The following is a 17,595-nucleotide window of genomic DNA, read 5'->3' on the forward strand; positions in this document are numbered from 1 at the left end:
TACTGAGGACCAAATCAAAAGACCTTGTGCTTGCTAGAAGAGAACTCTACTACTGAGCTAAATCCCCAAGCCCTGCAACTTGTTACTAAAGTCATTGATGTTTCTTCTCCTGGTAAAGCTCTAGGTGTATCCTGCTGTTCTCACCTGAGCTCCTCCATAATGGTCACACCGGCCTCAGGGAACACTCAGTGAATGCCGATGCTTTCAAATCCTGATTTAAAAGCATCTCGGCAAAATTCACCAGTGAAAATAGGAGGATGCTGGTTACGAATGAGATCATTCTAGACACTGGGTTTTGTTTTTACTTTTTTAAATACAGTTGTACCTTAAAATTGCTACAAGTACATAGCTTCTTTCTCTTTTCAACAACTAGAAAATATCTAAAAATAAGCCCTGAGGGGTGTGTGTGTGTGAGAGTGTGTGTGTGTGTGTGTGTGTGCGTGTGCGTGTGCGTGTGTGTGTGTGTGTGTGTGTGTGTGTGTGAGTGAGAGCTCTGTGGTAGAGTCCTTGCTTAGTGTGTGCAGAGCCCTGGGTTTATCCCAGCTCCACAACAAATAAACAAAATAAAACCTACAAACTCTAATGCTTTGGCACCTTTTGTGATTGGTATTCAGATTTTAATTTCATATATATATATGTATATATATATGTATATATATATATATGAAATTGCATACACACACACACACACACACACACACACACACACACCAAGCTAGAGAGCTCCCAAACCGTGCCCCAGAGACATATGTGCACTGTGACTTGAAATGTTTCTCCATTCCTGGTCCTGTTGTCTTCTTGATCTTAACAGTCTGATGTTGTAAAAGCTGTGGAGGACAGGCTGTCAGAAAACTCAAAATGACAAACTTGCTATAGAACCCGGAATTGGGGTACACTTTATATACCCTTCTGTGTGGTTTACATTTTTTCTTTTTGTTTTGGTGTGTGTGTGTGTGAGAGAGTGTGTGTTTTATGCACATAAGCACACACACAGCAGCTAGAGTGCACTGTCAGTGCTCTATCATCCTGTGTTATTTTCTTGAAACAGTCTTCACTGAACATGTCGGTAGGCAGTGGGCCAGTAAGCTCCAGCAATCTCTGACCCCACAATACTGGGGTTAGAGGTACATGCATGACCACAGTCAACTTTTTATGTGGGTACTGTGGACTTGAACTCACATCCTTGTGCTGGCACAGAAGATGCTCTTATTCACTGAGTCATCTCCCCAGTCTCTAATGTTTTTGTCAATTAACTGTTAGAGTTAGCCTACAAAGTAACGGCTTCTGCGGTGGTCTTTTCATATATCCATGCCATTATACCTTGCTAATGTTTTTTAATACACAGACATCCTTGGGAATATTATTATCAGGAGTTTCCAGAGAAACAGGACCAGGAGATTATATATAATTATTAGAGGAGATTTGTTTATTATTTATTTTCACACAATTAGAGGCTCCACTTTGGCTGTCTACTGACTGCAGAGATGGGGAAATTGGTAGCTTGCTGCTCAGTCCAAGAAGCTGAAAAGCTCATCCAGAAAGGGGGTGGGGGGGGTGGGGTAGGGGGTGGAGGTGGGGTGGGGCAGTGATGCAGCTCCAGTTTGAGGCTGGAAAATGTGGGTCAAGGTTTAGCATGATTTATGCCATCTGTGCTGTTCCCATGGGCATGACTCTCCAAGGAATTCATGTCTTCCCTCACCTTCCCTTTTAAAACACACGTGTACAGGTATACAGGGAAGGGCAGGGCGGGGCAGGGCAGGGCAGGGCAGGGCAGGGCAGGGCCTCAGGTTTTGTGAATTCTCCTTTCTGCTGAGTTACTGAGATCACACAGGTAGTTTGCAAAGGCAAATGGATGCGGAACATGCCTTTCTTCTGCCAGCCACACCTGCAGTGGTTCTCAGGTGAGATCCTCATGACTGCTTCTTTCTGAGAAACTGGAGAAGGTGGAAGGTGGTACCAGCATCCAGGAATAGAAAACAGAACTGTTTTTAAATGTCCGGCAGTGGATAGGACAGTCCCCATAATGTAGAATTAGCCACCATGCTAACAGAGCTGCGAAAACAGTGGGCCAGGGAGCTAGACTCCAATTAGACTTAGCTCTGTGTGTATTTTGAAGAAGGAACTGCTTGCCCTTCAGAGGTAGCTCAGTACTAGAGTCCTTGCCTAGCGCATGCAAGGCACTGGGTTTAGTCCACAGTGTGCACATATACACACCACCAACAACAAAGGGGAAAAAGAAAAGAAAACATTAAATAACAGACCTAAAAGGAGTTCAGAGTATGCAAGTCACCCATTCCCTGTGCCCCGAACACATGCTGGGAGCCTACTAGAAATGGAGATCCTTGGGCTCTATCCTAGTTTGAGATACTGAGTCAGAAAGTTCTCTTTCATAAGATGACAGGAAATGTCTTCAAGTTTGAGGACAAGGCCTACTTGTCACTGCAGGACAATACCTCTATACCAGAGGGACTGGCCTGTGTGAGAGACCTGTGATGATCTCGACCCCGCCTCTCCCCAGGGCCTTGTCAGGAACTGGCCCTGTCTGACCCACACTCCAACCTTTACCTCAGGCTGTCACCTGAGCAGGGATGGCGGGTGAGGGCCAGGCACATCTGAGTGAGATTCTGATTACCCTCTGTCATCCTCCCTCCTGCCCCTCTTCCCAGGCCTATGTCCTGTTGGGACAGTTTCTTCTGATGCACAAGAATGAAGCAGAGTTCCAGAGGTGGATCATCTGCTGCTGTGGAGCTACGGAGTGTGAGGCCCGCCAGAGCTCCACCTGCCTGAAGGAATGGTGTGCCTGTTTCCTGTAGCTACCCCTGGCCCCGCGGCTCTACCCCAGATAAAGGATACCAATGCTACCTACACACAACCTCCAAGTTGTTACTTGTGTCCCTAATCTCTCTCTCTCTCTCTCTCTCTCTCTCTCTCTCTGTGTGTGTGTGTGTGTGTGTGTGTGATGTGCACACATATGTGTACGTGCCTGATGTATACAGGTGATGGGGAAGAGTTGCCGATGAACACCAAAAGTTGACCTGGTTGTCTTTCCTGGTTGTTGTCCAGCTTATGTTTTGAGAGAAGGTCTCTCAAAGAACTTGGAACATACCAATCAGGCAAGACTAGGCAGCCATCAAGTATCGGGAATCCACTTATCTCTAGACATGTGCCACCAGACCCAGATTTTCTTTAATGTGGGTGCTAGGGATTCAAACTCTAGCCATTGTGTCCGTGTGCCAAGCACTTGTCTGATCCATCTCTGCAGTTTTACAACAGACACACACACACACACACACACACACACAGCACACACATTTATTTATTCATTCATTCATCCATTCATTTGAGACAGAGTCTCCATCTTTAATCCAGGCTGGCCTAGAATTCACTATGTAACCTCAGCTGGCCTCATAATTCCAAGTTGTGATCACAGGCGTGAGCCACCGAGCGTGGCTTTTCCTGACTTCGGTGATGTGTGAGCATCTTAAGAAGGGTTTATGAATGGAATAAAATAATAAAACTCAAATTCACCTTGAAGCACACCCAGAGACAGTCATCACTCGCTCTAGATGAATATAACACCATATCACTCTCTCCGAAAGTTATGCGACTCTGTGCATAGCGTTTTAAAGGCGCATTAGAGTTCCAGTCAGTGCCTCGGTCACACATCGATGTATAGCAAGCTACCCCGATACAGAACAGCTTAAAACAGGAAGCCAATTCTACTCCAGGTAAGGCACCTCCAACCTGACAGGGTGGGAAGGACAAAGCAGAGCGGATGTGCTGTGCAAGCCTGGAAACTGGGTTTACCCCGCAGAGCCCGCAGACCTGTGGAAGGAGGCGCAGAATCTCTGAAAGCTGGCATCGCACATGGGTGCTGACAAGACCTATGTAAAAATCCGAAAGGCGTCAAACTTGGGTATTTTCATTCTGGGGCCTTTCAGATCAGAGGGTTTTGCTTTGGGAATACACAAATCATCTTAAATCTGAACTCTAGTGTTGGAAACACCTTAGTGTTTTGGAGTCCTAGCCTATGTATGCGGTCCTGAGGGACAGGATCTTGAAGGTCATTCAGCTGACTGGTGGTGTCTTGATGTCTCACGAGGTCATAGCCTGTTAGCAACTTCCTCTAGAACTAGGATGGAGGATCCACTTCCAAGAGGCTCCTTCACGTGGCTGTTGGCTGGAGGGCTCTTTTACTCACTGGAACTTCCGGGGAGTCTGCTGGGGATGCGGGTGGGGTAGACAGAGAACACAGAGACAGAATCCCACCCTGCTTCCTGTGACCTAGTCTCTGACTCATGCTACATCCCATGCCTGATTTCATATTCTATTTTTTAGAGGCAAGCCATTAAGTATCCTAGGAACAAGAATTCCTCCTCCTTGAAACAACAAAGAATGCAGGCATGTTTTTGAGGCCTTTGCTGTTGGGGTCTTTAGGTATACCTCTACACAGAGAAACATCTTTTAGTATGGTTCTGCCTCTCCATAGCCATCCCCTCCCCCACCCCCAGCTCCCAGCGGCTACATGATGAATTTCTGTCAAAGTTGTGGCTTTTCTAGAAATCTGTATAAATGGAATAACTCAATGTATAGCCTTTTGAGATTGGCATTTTAAATTTAGCATAATTCATCTGATGCTAATCTCCTAGACAGGCTTTTTAAACCAAATGTTTTACTCCGTGTTGTTGGTGCCTCTTCCTGTGGGCGCCTGCTCTTCCAGGGAGGTTCAATAGTTTCTCCTAGGGAGTATAGTGCCCACTCTGCTGAGGGTCTCTCTGGCTACAGGGGCGGGACCAGCCTTTAGACATAGGAGAATGAACCATGCAGTCAACAACCAGGGGGAAACAGACACGTGAAGTTGACAGGAAAACTGTCCTTGTCATCTGGGTAGGACAGCTCTGAAACAGGCGCCCCATTAGGACCAAACCCCATTTTCTCTTTACTATCCTGTATCCACACCCTTCTCTTCCTACGTCACAGCCCTGTCAGTGATTCCTGAGACATCTCCTGTCTTAGTGTTCTCTGGTGCTGTGATGCAGTAGCTTGACAAAAGCATCTTAAGAGAAAAAGGATTTATTTGGTTCACAGGTCCAGGTTACAGTGATTCTGGAAAGGTTTGTCACAGAAACAAGAGCTTGGATTGGTTGTATTGCTCCCACCATCAAGGAGAGAGCGATAGATACAAGCCACTACCTTTCTCCACTTAAACAGTCTAGGATCCCAGCCAGTGGGTAGATCTTCATCTCAATTAATGCAACAAGAAAATCCTCCCAGGGATTCCCAGCGGCCCATTTCCCAGTGAGTCTAGCTTCTGTCAAGTTGACAACTAAAATTAACCCTCATATCTCCCCTCTGCCACCCAAAATATTCAAATTTAGCATCTGAGTCTGCTTCTAAAAGACTCATTAACTTTTATTTTAACAAGAGGAAGAAAAGTAAAAGTGGAAAAAAAAGGCTGAATTTTGCTAAATTCCTTTCCTTATTAGACACAGTGACACAGCTCTAAATCAAGATCTTTCAAACATGAGGATGGAGTTCAGTGGTGGAGTATTTGTCTAACATGTTTGAGGCCTTGGTTTGAGGCCCATCAAGAAAATTGATTTTCTTGGTTAAAATTCTGAAGTATAGGGCTCAAGAGACAGCTTAGCAGTTAAGAGCACTGACTTCTCTTTCAGAGACCCAAGTTCAATTCCTAGCACCTATATGACAGTTCACAACTATCTATCTAACAGTAGTCCTAGGGGATCCAGTGACCTTTCTGGCCACTTTGGGTACTAGGCATATATGTGGTACACATATTTACATGCAAGCAAAACACTCAGACATATAAAAGTAAATTAAAAAATTCAAAGTATAACATGACAGGGAAAAATTATCTTTGGGTTTAAACTTGTTTTAAATGATAGTTGGTGTGAATTCCCACTATAAAAGTCAAAAGAACTCTATTTAATTTCTTCCTCAATTCACATTTTATTGGTTTTCTTAATACTTCCAATTTGTTTAAGTTTTATAACATCTACACTCTTCCTATAAGCATAAACCCGTTGTATATTTCAGAGCTTCATTAATCTTTGTTAGTGCCAGAACCTTCGAGGTCACAGCTTTGTCACCTCAAATTCTTTGGTGCTCCTCTGAGTTGTCATGTATTAGTCAGCACAGGCAGGGCTGCAGTGCTAGAACCATCTCAAAGTTCTCTGTGACTTAGCAAAGGTTGGCCTCTCTCTCATGCTGTGTGTCCAGTACATGTCATCAGGAGAACTGGCCCCGTAATCAGAGACTCAGGTGGAGGCATGTCCCCTTTCCGTGTGCACATACCCATGATAATCATGACAGGAAGGAGCCAGGGAAAAGCCTCTCCCTAGAGGTCCCACATCCTACAGGTACTTATATCTCATTGTCCATAGCATGTCACATAACCCCTCAACTCTAAAGGGGGCAGGTCTCTTCAGAGGAAATGGGAAAGCGTAAAGATTACACTCACCAAACAGTAACATCGATTAAGCTCTCTCTTTTTTTCCCAGAATGCCTCATTGATGCTGTACTTCCAAAGTTGTAACATGTTGGGCTATCTCAACTACAGTCTGCCCACTCTAGCTCTCTTCCTTTGTTTTCCCTAAGGAGAGGGCAGGAGCTACACAGCTCTGCCTTCTGAGAGACCAGGCCTTGACTCCCCAGTCTACCCTTGCTCCCTCTTCATAACCCACCCTTGGACTAACTTTCTGGTGGTAGTCATTTGGAAGACAGAAGCCCGTTGTCTCCAAAGGAAAAGAAAAGGTAGTTTTCTCATGGTCTCTTTACACTTCTCCTAACACTGTTGAAATTTATCCCTTGGTCCAGGATTGTCTAGAATCATAGTGGTTATAGGGAGATAAGAAATCTGTAGGGTACAAGGTATTCAAAACTAGAGAGCTTGTACAGAGGAATCCTATATATTAACAGCAAGAGTGGCTCTTCCCTGTAGAACATGATTTGTAAGATATCAGAGTGAACACTGCCGCCCCCCCCCCCCCCCCGCCCCGCAAGACCTTACCCAAGACAAGAAATTTCCTCCATCGCTCATTCATTACCTTGACTTATTTTCTTGTCTTCTTTCTAGAAAAACTGGCCTGATTGCTTCAGTAAAATGGCCTCTGGTCTTCACCTCTGTTAGAATCTTACCTTTGACACTATAACTACTTCCTTCCTTCACAGGCAAAAAAATGATTCCTATCCAGTTGACTTACACACTTGACTGTGTGATTTGCCTTGGCCAATGATATGGGGCTGTCATAACACCACATCTGTCTGGTAGATTGTCCCACATTAATATCCACTCTAATTTGCTCCTGTGGACACCCAAAGAAGAGCTACTGCCTTAAGTAATCATTGTCCCATCTTCTTGGGCCCCAGAAGAAATTTTAGGTGGGTTTGAGCTTACCCTAACCCTCAGGAAGGACCAAAGGCCAGCAGGCTGCTGCAGTTGCCCTGCTGCCCATATGGTCCTGTGTGGACCACTCAACCCTCCACTTCACAAGAAGAAAGACTTGCAAATTTCTGACCAATGGTGTTGGGGAAGTTTGCTCTGCAGCAATTGACACCTTCCTTCTAGTCTCTAATGACTGACCCTACCCTGCCAAAGTCCAAACACTTGTTTAGCTGAAGAGTCCAGAGCAGGTAAAAGAATATTGTTTTCAGAGTTAGTCAGATATGGGTGTGAGTGTTGTCTCTGCTGAGCATTGCCTCATCCCAGGACAACTTCACTGAGCCTCAGGATCCTCCACAAAACAAGGGCAAGACAGTAATCTTAGTGTTGTTGCCTCCTTACAAAGTGGGTCAGCATGTGTAAATTACATGGTTCGGTAAGAACGAGGTAAAACAGTACTGTCTCTGGTCTCCTTAGAGCTCTGGCCTCCTCATGGCCCTCAGAAAGTAATGAACATCTGTGTGTTAGCAGAGAGGCCAGACAGCAATTTATTGGATCCAGGTGAGGTCTTCTCTGGCCCACGAGTCCAGGACAACCACTCTTTGGCCCTGCACACTCTTTAATGTGTGGGAGGAAAAGATAGATGAACATCAGACATATCCCAATGCTAACTGATTTTGTGGGCTCACACTACTCCTCCCAATCCTGGTCCCAAAGGTGTATTAAGGACACACCAGAAGTGGCTTACCTTAAAGTTCTTAGCCCAGCCAATGGAATCTCTGGGCAGGGTGGCAAGTCTGTGATTTGGAAAGGGTATTGTTTGAGAGCTTTGACCAGCATCTGAAGCAGTTAAGATAACTTCAAGGTAGGAAGCTTTCCCTCTCCTCTTGACTCTGGATCTGGAATGTGAGTTTGGCCAGGAATCAATGATTTTTGATTAGAATTTATAAGTGTCTAACTAAGGTTCAAATAGCGGTTAGGGCTGAGGTCAGAGTTTCTGGCTTCCTGAGCTCTATAGCGATGAGGGATGGATGAGAGAGGGGAGCCATGCAAGGCTTACTCCCCCAATAATCCTAAGACAAAAGCCCTATGGGGTGGAGTGTAAGGGGAAACCCAGGAAATATAGGTCAGAGCAGAAACATACCAGAAGAGAAAGCAGCCAATAAAGGGGCCTTGCCACTATTGATCAGGGTGGACAGGAAAAACTTACCCCTGAGGAGCATTTCTGGCAGCTGGAGGAGAGCCAGCAGGTAATGTGACCCCACCCTGGTGTATTCACACACAATCCCCAGACACTGGTGGGTAGCTGATCCCAGGAACGGAGCTGCTCACTAGGGAAAGACAGTGGCTGACCACTGCCAGGAAATAAGGGGCGAGGAACACCGGAAGCCCCTGCCTCAAGTGTGCTATGGAAACAATGGGACTTAACTTTGAAACAAAATCCATCCCTTGCCACAAGTTAACATTATCTTTGTGAGGCCTCCCCTTGGCCCAGCGGGGCATCTGCAAGATGGCTCTGAATGTGTCTATTCATGCACTAGGAAGACAGAGACCCCCTGGACATGCTCAAAGCTCTATTCATGGTGACGCTGACAGCCAAAATATTACAATGTAGAGTGCTAAGTGTGTCTTGTCACTCAAGTGACGTTTTGAGCTTAGCATTAGAAGGAAGGTCCCACTTGGGGAGGATGGGGAGGGGACATGGGGAGGAAAAGGGAGAGAATAAAGGGGAGGGACAGAGTGGGCCATAGGTGGCGGTGGGGGGCCTCAACCCAGCTGACTCACTCCAGGTCTTTCTAAAGCCAAAGCTGTGCCTGCTGCCTGCAAAGCTCCCTTTGTGGTAGTAACTTGTTTGGTAAGTTGGAGATGCTTTCGGGGGCACTAGGGTAGCCGTCACGGGGACAGACAGAAATTTGAGTGAACACGGATGTCTATAATGTGCTAAAGGGAAAGAGGTGAGTCTGAGAATAGCAGGTGACTGAGAGGGAACTCTGTGACAGAGGGAAGAGCCTGTGCAAAGGCCCTGGGGTGTGAGTGTGAGTCCAAGGGAAGGAATGAGGAAGGCAGAGGGAAAACTAGAAACTGATTGGGAAAGACCTGGCTGTTTATTCGTGGGACGTTGGCCATTCAGTCAGGTTGAGAGAGAAATCTACTGCAGGGTCACATGATTTGATGTGCCATAGAAGGACCACTGTGTGGTGTTGACAGTCTATAGGCCAAAAGGGAAAAAGATCCCAGTGGCCATGGTGAAGAGCGGAATGGTGTAACAGACTTGTGAAATGGGTGAGATTTTGGATCCATGCTTAAGGTTGATCCCTAGATGGGTTAAAGAGCAAGAGCATCAGGATCTGCCGAAAAAACAGAGCAGCCAGCAGATTGGATGAACTCCCAGGGTGAGCTTGAGTCCAGTGAAGCAGCTGAGTGGGTCAAACACACTGGGAAGCCAAGAAAACTTGGCTGGCGTGAGAGAAGTGTGTGTGCGTCTCTGGTACTGTGCCCTGGAGTAGGTAGCAAGCATGGGACTCAGGCACCAACAGGAGAGACTGGTCTGGAGATTGCAGCACACCCATAGCAGACCAGAGGAGGGAAGACAGAGCTGGCTGTTGTGCTAGGGATTGGAGGATTTCTCATCTGATCATTCCTGTTTTCTCAGTACTGTGGGAATGAAACGGGAAGATAAGACAAGCTGGCTGTGGAGGACAACGGAGGTGTTAGAGAAAGATTCAATGGTACAAACAACATAGAAGATAGCAGATGGATGGATGGATGGATGGGTGGGTGGATGGGTGGATGGATGGATGGATGGATGGGTGAGTGGGTGGGTGGATAGGTGAATGGATAGATGGATGGATGGATGGGTGGGTGGATGGATGGATGGGTGGGTGGATAGGTGAATGGATAGACGGGTGGATGGATGGGTGGGTGGGTGGGTGGGTGGATGGATGGATGGGTGGGTGGGTGGGTGGATAGGTGAATGGATAGATGGATGGATGGGTGGGTGGATGGATGGATGGATGGGTGGGTGGATAGGTGAATGGATAGACAGGTGGATGGATGGGTGGGTGGGTGGGTGGATGGATGGATGGATGGATGGATAGGTGAATGGATAGATGGGTGGATGGATGGATGGGTGGGTGGATGGATGGATGGACGGGCGAACGGACAGATAGATACAAGATGAATGGTGAGTCTCGAGTATTCTGACTATCTTATGACAAATATATGCACAGAAAATAAGGAAGGAAACAATTGTCAATAGTTGGTATCTGGTGGGATTGAAGAGCATTTCCCCTTTCTGAACTGTGCCAACTACTACGCTATCTGGACACTTTTGCACCATTACTTGTGTGACTCAGTAGAAAGAAAACAATAGAAGACATTACCACCTTCAGTATCCTTAGCCTCCCATTCTAGGCCTGTGTCAAACAGGACCTTTAAGCCCACTGTTCTGAGGAGCCTCGTGTGACTGCCCATCAGTTCTGTCTTTCCAAGCAGAGGTAAAGCTGCCCTTGCCTTCTCTGCGCCTTGGATTTGGAGATCTCATTTTCACTGCTCTCTAGTTTTTTTTCCTTTCCCAAGGCCAAAGTCACTTTGAAGAAACAGAAGAGAGAGGTGGTCTCTTTGGACCATTTCTTTTCTCCCTAATTCTTCATGGTTCTACATCTCTGCCAAGCCTGCCTTATTCCAAGGACAGCTCTGAAGGACAGAGATATAACTGCTGTGCTACGGGGCCCAGGCCAGTGCCTGGATTGGCTTGGACCAGACTAAAGGTCCCTGCCACCAGATACAGGGCAGCGCAGCAGCACATAATGCCACTAAGCAGGGCCAGGACCATGGACAAGTCATTTGAGATGTCTGCATTTGCTTTCTGGGCTGTCTCCTAGCTCTGTTTTAAAGACAGCTCCAGAAATAAGCATAAAGGCATTTTAAATAGCAAAGGAGATGCTGTGCCCTGCGGCAGTGAGCTATGTACCACTTTTTGGTTTTTTTATTTTGTTTTTTTGGGTGTGTTTGTTTTGATGACAGTGTACCTCCTCAAATCTGTTTGCCTCCAATAGTTAGGATAGACTGGATTTGCTGTGAAAACAACTACTACCAGACTTCTGTAGAAAAGCACTTCATTCTCCAGAAACACCCATCACTGTCTTAATCTGAGAATCTGTGATTGCTTACAGAGACCTGCAGCAAGGTCTGGTCTGAGGCAGTGAGGGACATTAGTCCTTTACCTGAGATTCCAGCCATTTTCTCCGGCACCTGCCCCCCAACTGTACAAGGTCTTGGGATTCATGAGAGTACCTGGCGTGTTGAGGGTTAACAGAAATGGGGAACCCATCTACATAGCTATGGGGGATGTCATCATTTATACCAGGGGTCACCTGAACTCCTACAAGCAGCCCTTCACCCATACTTCTGAAAGCCAGCTCAGGACACTCATTAGCTATCCAAGATGGATGCTGGGTTGCTTTGGCTACTTCAGGTGTGTTGCAAAGTGTTACATTGGTCTGTCGCTGATGCCCTGGCTAGTGGAATAGACAGTGCTTGTGTCTCCTAGGAAAGGATCCAACAACAACAGCCCTAAGAACCCAGGGTCTAGAGACTCTATACCTCAGTTCCGCTATGTGGCCATCCTGCCCGCTGCTTTGTTCTCATTCTAGGATGGAGCTGACACCGCATCTCGATTGGAGTATTCACAGATGGTGTGAGGGGTTTGTACTGGTGATCAAATGTCCTGGTTCACAGGTGTCCCATCACATTTGCTAACAATTTATTTACAGGGTATGGCTTTAATCCCAGCACTCCTGGGAAGCAGAGGCAGGCAGATCTTTGTGAGTTTGAATCTAGCCTGAACTATAGAGCTAGTTCCAGGACAGCCAAGGCTATACAGAAAAACCCTGTCTCAAAAAACCGAAATAAAAAAAAATTATAGGGCTAATGACAGAGCCTCACTCAACACCAAGGGAGAAGGAAGGGTAGAAAACTGGGACAAACATCCTGATGGACTTTGGATCTAGAGTATCCCCCCAGAGGTCCATGTGAAAAGACTTGGGGCCAGAGCTGCACTTTTGGGAGGTGGTGGAAGCTGAAGAAAGAAGCTGAGGTTACTGGAAGTATGGCTGCAAAGGAGAACCACGGGGTCCTGGACCTTCCACTCTCTTTGCTTCCTAGCTTTGAAGTGAACAGTTTAGCTCCACCATGCTCTTACTCTAACCCTAACCCTAACCCTAACCCTAACCCTAACCCTAACCCTAACCCTAACCCTAACCTTAACCCACAGGCCAAAAGTAATCTGCCCAGTAGTAGTGCACTGGCAGGCTCTAGGCTGTGAAAATGAATGTCTTCTCTTTATTAGTTGACTGCCTCTGGTATTTTAGTATCGTGATGGGATGCTGTTCAATACATTTTCCACATGGCTCCATCCTGGGGGCCAGAGAAGGAGGGATCCCAGGCCACCCAAGAGGAGGCTTTGTCTCATGCAATCCTTGCCCTTTGGCCTCTTTATATACTGCCATGTATAATGTTCTGTAAGTGTGCGGTTGGGCATGAGGGGAAAGCAGCACCTTCTCGCTGTAGAAACTAGAAAGCAGGATACACTGAAGACCGAGAAAGTCATCCCTGCTGTCAAAGGGTTTGTTTCTGTCCACACATTCTCCGAAGCATTCCTTAACTAAACTGCATTTGCTTATATGTTGATGGCCACCCCATAGCGGCACAGCGTATGTGTGGCAGCCAGAGGGCACTTGGGGGGTTTGCTCCTCTCCTTCCACCACATGGGTCTTGGGTTGAACTCTGATTGGCAGTCTGGGCCGCAAGCGCCTTTAGGTACTGAGCCATCTTGCTAGCCTTCATGCGCATTTTCAAGGACAGTTTTATTAGAATAAAATTCACATAACATTCAAGTCCCCACCTGAAGGGGCACAGGTTCATGCTTTAGTCTATCGGGGCAATGAACTTCAGACTGTTCTAATCACCCAAAGACGGGGCTGTTAGCAGACACTCCCTCCCCACAGCGCCTCCCCTCCCTAGAGACCCGCTCATCTGCTTTCTGTCTCTATAGATTTGTCTGTTCTAGACACTTCATATGCATGGAATCGTGTGTTATGTGGCCTCTGCCTTCTGGCTTCTTTCCCTAAGCATCATGTTTCCAAGAACCATCTGTGTGGGAGCCTGTGTGTGTATATATGCATTTTAAAAAACAAGTTGAAATCACAGTGAGGAGGCATTATCTCGGTTTAAGCATTTATATATTTACATATTTTAAAACATTTTCCTTCCATCATTAAATCCTCGAAAAACAGTACAGACTTATAAATCCCAGCTTCTAGAGAGGCTGAGGCAGGAGAATCACAAGTTCAAGGTCATCCTGGTCAGTGGAATGAGACCCTATCTCAAAACTAAAAAGTGGGGGCAGATGAGACAGATCTCTGGGTACGGGCACTTGCCACCAAGCCTGACAGCCTGAGTTCAACCCTCAAACCTCACAGGATGAGAAAAGAAAGCCTACTAACTGTCCACAAGCTGTCCTCTGCCTTCTCAAGGGTGCCACAGTAGCCCCAAGCCCGCACCCCACAACCTTACTCACATATAAATAAATAAATAAACAAATAAATAAATGGATAGATAGATAGATAGATAGATAGATAGATAGATAGATAGATAGATAAATGTAAAAGATATAGTGTAAAAGAGGCTAATTATACAGCTCAGGGGTAGAGGCCTTGCCTAGCATGCACCAGGCCTTAGATTTAAAGCCTCAGTAGAAAAAGGAAGCAGAGGGAAAGTGTGGACAGTTCTGTGCATTCGAGTCTCGGTTGCCTCTCCATGGACGGTGCCTGAGCACTCAGGGCCCGGTGTGAATTGGTTTAGCATTTGCACACACTGATACACCCCTCCCGTGCACGGCAGAGCCTCTCCAGAAGACACAGCCATGCCAAGAAAATGTGCCACCCCTGTCCTGCCCTGTGAAGAGTCGTGTCAGCGGAGTAAAGTTGCCCATGCTCTGTCCTGACGCAATCTGGCAGACAATGCCTGGTTGTGTGAACCCATGCACACCCAGCCCTCGGACGTGGAGAGCTGACTGTACAACGGCACAGTGTGTGCACGCCATGTTCACTTGAACCTTCCGTCCAAGAGAGGTGTTGGGGGAGGGGTGCCATTATAAGCAAAACTTTGGCAGCTATTGTTTATTTCAGACGCCCGCCCTGTTCTTCCTTCAGGAAGATGCCTAGGAACGGACTTGAGTGTGTTTTAGGGAGGCAGAGAGTTTGAGATGTAAAGCTTTTGACTCTGCTATTTTTTTTTTCCAGTAAGTTCTGACCCGTGCCACTCAGCACAGTAAAGCTTAATTTATTTAGACGGCTGCCGCACTAATTCTGTTCCAGTGCAAACTGTCCCTCCCTGTCCCCAACGCAGCAGACCCACTGTTGGTATTGTGCCAGTTGGGCATCCTCACAGCCTGCTCCCCTATCCCCTGACTGCCCCTTCCCAGTCTTTACCTGCTCCCTCACCTCTGCACAGCCCTTAGATTAAAAGCTCGCCCCTCCAGCCTTATCTCCTTCCTCAGCAGCTGCGCGGTTACGGTTTTTTTCCTTAGCATTTATCACCTTCTAATCAACCACACTATTTACTTATTTTATTATTCTGGCCCACTACAATTAATCAGTAGCGCCTGGCCCCGTGCCTGGCATGAGTAGGCACACACGAAGTATTGAATGGAATCCACGGAGGGCACTAAATGCTACTCTGAGAAAATTGGGGCCCTCCCTGCCACCCACGTCCACTGTGAGAGCCTTCTACCAGTTCCCATCAGTTCTTTTCTCTTAACTCTGAAGTAAATTGAGAGGCAGCTTCCTTTGGAGTTGTTTGTCCTGCCCCTAAACGGAACTTGGACTAGGCAAACCCTGTCAGCTAAGCCAGTCTGTGACCTGGGAGAACAAAGGTCGACTTCTGGAAGGAGTGCAGATGCTTCCGGGGTTCTCAGGGAGGAGAAGCCACCCGGTAAGGTCTCCCTGGGACCTCCCAGGTGCTGGCTCCCCTCCAGCCGGATAAGGACTGCGGCCCACAGTCCTTGGAAGACAGTAACCTCTGGAATACGCTTTGCTGCAGACACAGGCCTGGAGACCGGAAAGGCCTGTCTCAGCAGAAGCAGGGAAATCCCTTCCCTGGCCCAGCCAGGCACCGCAGGGAGTCCCTGTGGAGCCTCCCCATTGTACCACACTTCCGGCCAAGCTCCTGGACTTTCTACTGTAGCTGAGGAGCGAAATTCCCAAACCCAATATGGTCATGTTTTTAAAGTGCCCACAAGTCAATGAACAAAGTCCCACAATTAATGGTCTCAGGGTCAAATCTGCACCAAAGGAAACAAGTTCATTGCTCATCTGAATCACAACCGCACTCGACATTCCTCTCTCAGAGGGTCCCCAGCCCGTGTGCCCCTGCCCTGCCCGCACAGCCAGAGCCTTGCCCTCCCTATAAGACCTATAAAGCATGGTGCCCACCGAGACTGGCCTCAGAGATCCAGCCCCGTAACTTCTGACAGGAATGTTCTGGAATTCTTTTGGGGGGAATGGCTCTTAAGAGCCCAAATTTGTTCTCTAAATCTTCTCTGAAGACGTGTGTGTGTGTGTGTGTGTGTGTGTGTGTGTGTGTGTGTGCGCGCGCGTGTGCGTGTGCACGCGCATGCGCGTGACTAAGCTATGCAATATGGTCCTTATAAACAAAACAAAACAAAAAATCATTGATAATGTTCACACAGAAAGCTCAGCAGTTTGATGAGTTTCCGGAAGCAAACAATCCCCTTGTAGCCATGTAGGGGTGGCACACCTAGGTGCGCTCCGCTCAGATCAACAAACTCACCCTGGCCACCCGTATCCTCACAGACCCTTCTCACATGAGTCCACTTTCCCACACATACCACTACTATGCTGACACCCGGTAGCTGAGCCTGGTAGACTGCTCTTGAACTAGGGCCTTATATGGCCCCCTGCAGTGGCGTCTTTCAGTGTGAGGCATGTTACTGCAGTAGCTACAGTTCGGATTTTTGTTTGTTTGTTTGTTTTTGTTTTGTGTGGCTGGGCCGTATTCCATTTCAGGAGTAGGTTAACTTACGTATTGGTCATCACAACGGCCGTCTGGATGGGACATTCTTTTGCGACTCTTGGCATACTCAGCTCCCTTGGGTATGCATGGAGCAGGGGTGCTGGATGACAGGGCCCACACGTGATCAGCTTGACTAGCTAACCAGACAGATTCCCCACAAGGCTGCCCTCTGGACAGCCATGTCCGACCTTCTGCATGCCTGTGTCTTCACTGATGCTCTCTAGGCTGGTCTTTCCCATTTCAGTCATTCTGGGAGAAGCACAGTAGCAGATGTCTAAGTTTGCATTTACATTACAGTGCACATCTTCCTTTGAAAACTCTGGGTGGGTAAGGCATGAAACGGACAGCTCACACTGGGGTTGTAATGGGGATCTGAAGACAGGGCCTGGAGAGGCACTCCCCAAAACCCAGAAATCAGGAAAGCCGTGACAGTAAGAGTTGGAGAGGTCCACTTGCCAGAGAACAAGAGATCTGATGTCACAATCCACCTGGGTGTACCCCAGCTCCAAAGCTCCGGACTCCGTCTTTATTCTCCACACCCTGGCCACAGTTTCCTGTCCTTTGCCGGCAACCTTTCCGTTACCCCCTCCCCCATCTCCTGGTTACCACCTCTCAAAGTGCCACTCAAGGGTCGCATTTGCAGACCGTTCCCCCCTCCCCCCTGTCCTCCCCTCCCCCCTCCCCCCTGCCCACTGGCTGTAACTCACCATGAGTAGCTAATTTGTGACCTGTGAGATTACAGCCTCTGGCATGCTTCTGTGACCTGTACAGTTTCCTCCTCCCCTCCTCCTCCCCCTCCTCCCCTCCTCCTTCCCCTCCTCCTCCTCCTCCTCTTCCTCTTTCATTTGTCACAGCATTCTGAAGTTGGGAGGCATTGGGTGAAAAATCTAGCTCTCTAGCAATTCTTGAAAAACCATGAAGGAGAGGGCACCATGGCAACCAGCCGCTGGAAGTTGAGTGGCAGCTGCTACCTTCTCCAGGCATGCTGGTACCCAGTTGACCACAGTCCTCGCTCCCTGATACGATACAAGGTACCAGCTGCTTCCCAGTGCTGGGGTGCGAGCTCCTCACAAGCCAGACAGACCTCTAGTGGCACA

At 47.6% G+C, this 17,595-nt stretch overlaps 1 protein-coding gene and 1 long non-coding RNA gene across 2 annotated transcripts in view; one reads left to right on the forward strand and one right to left on the reverse strand.

Annotated features, from left to right (window-relative positions):
- Positions 1 to 2,854, forward strand: part of Banf2 (BANF family member 2) — a 65,071-nt gene extending 62,217 nt beyond the window's left edge. Inside the window, exon 3 of the mRNA XM_052183782.1 lies at positions 2,667 to 2,854. Within this exon, the coding sequence (XP_052039742.1) occupies positions 2,667 to 2,813 (147 nt within the window). The 3' untranslated portion in view covers positions 2,814 to 2,854. The remainder of the gene's footprint in view (positions 1 to 2,666) is intronic.
- On the reverse strand, positions 1,616 to 17,272 carry LOC127685992 (uncharacterized). The gene is made up of 3 exons (XR_007977964.1): positions 17,206 to 17,272; positions 8,151 to 8,301; positions 1,616 to 1,934 (listed from the first exon to the last, which is right to left on the reverse strand). It is a non-coding gene; the product is annotated as an uncharacterized LOC127685992 (long non-coding RNA).
- Positions 17,273 to 17,595: the final 323 nt, after the last annotated feature.

This window comes from Apodemus sylvaticus, chromosome 5 (genome assembly GCF_947179515.1).
Source record: "Apodemus sylvaticus chromosome 5, mApoSyl1.1, whole genome shotgun sequence".
NCBI lineage: Eukaryota > Metazoa > Chordata > Mammalia > Rodentia > Muridae > Apodemus > Apodemus sylvaticus.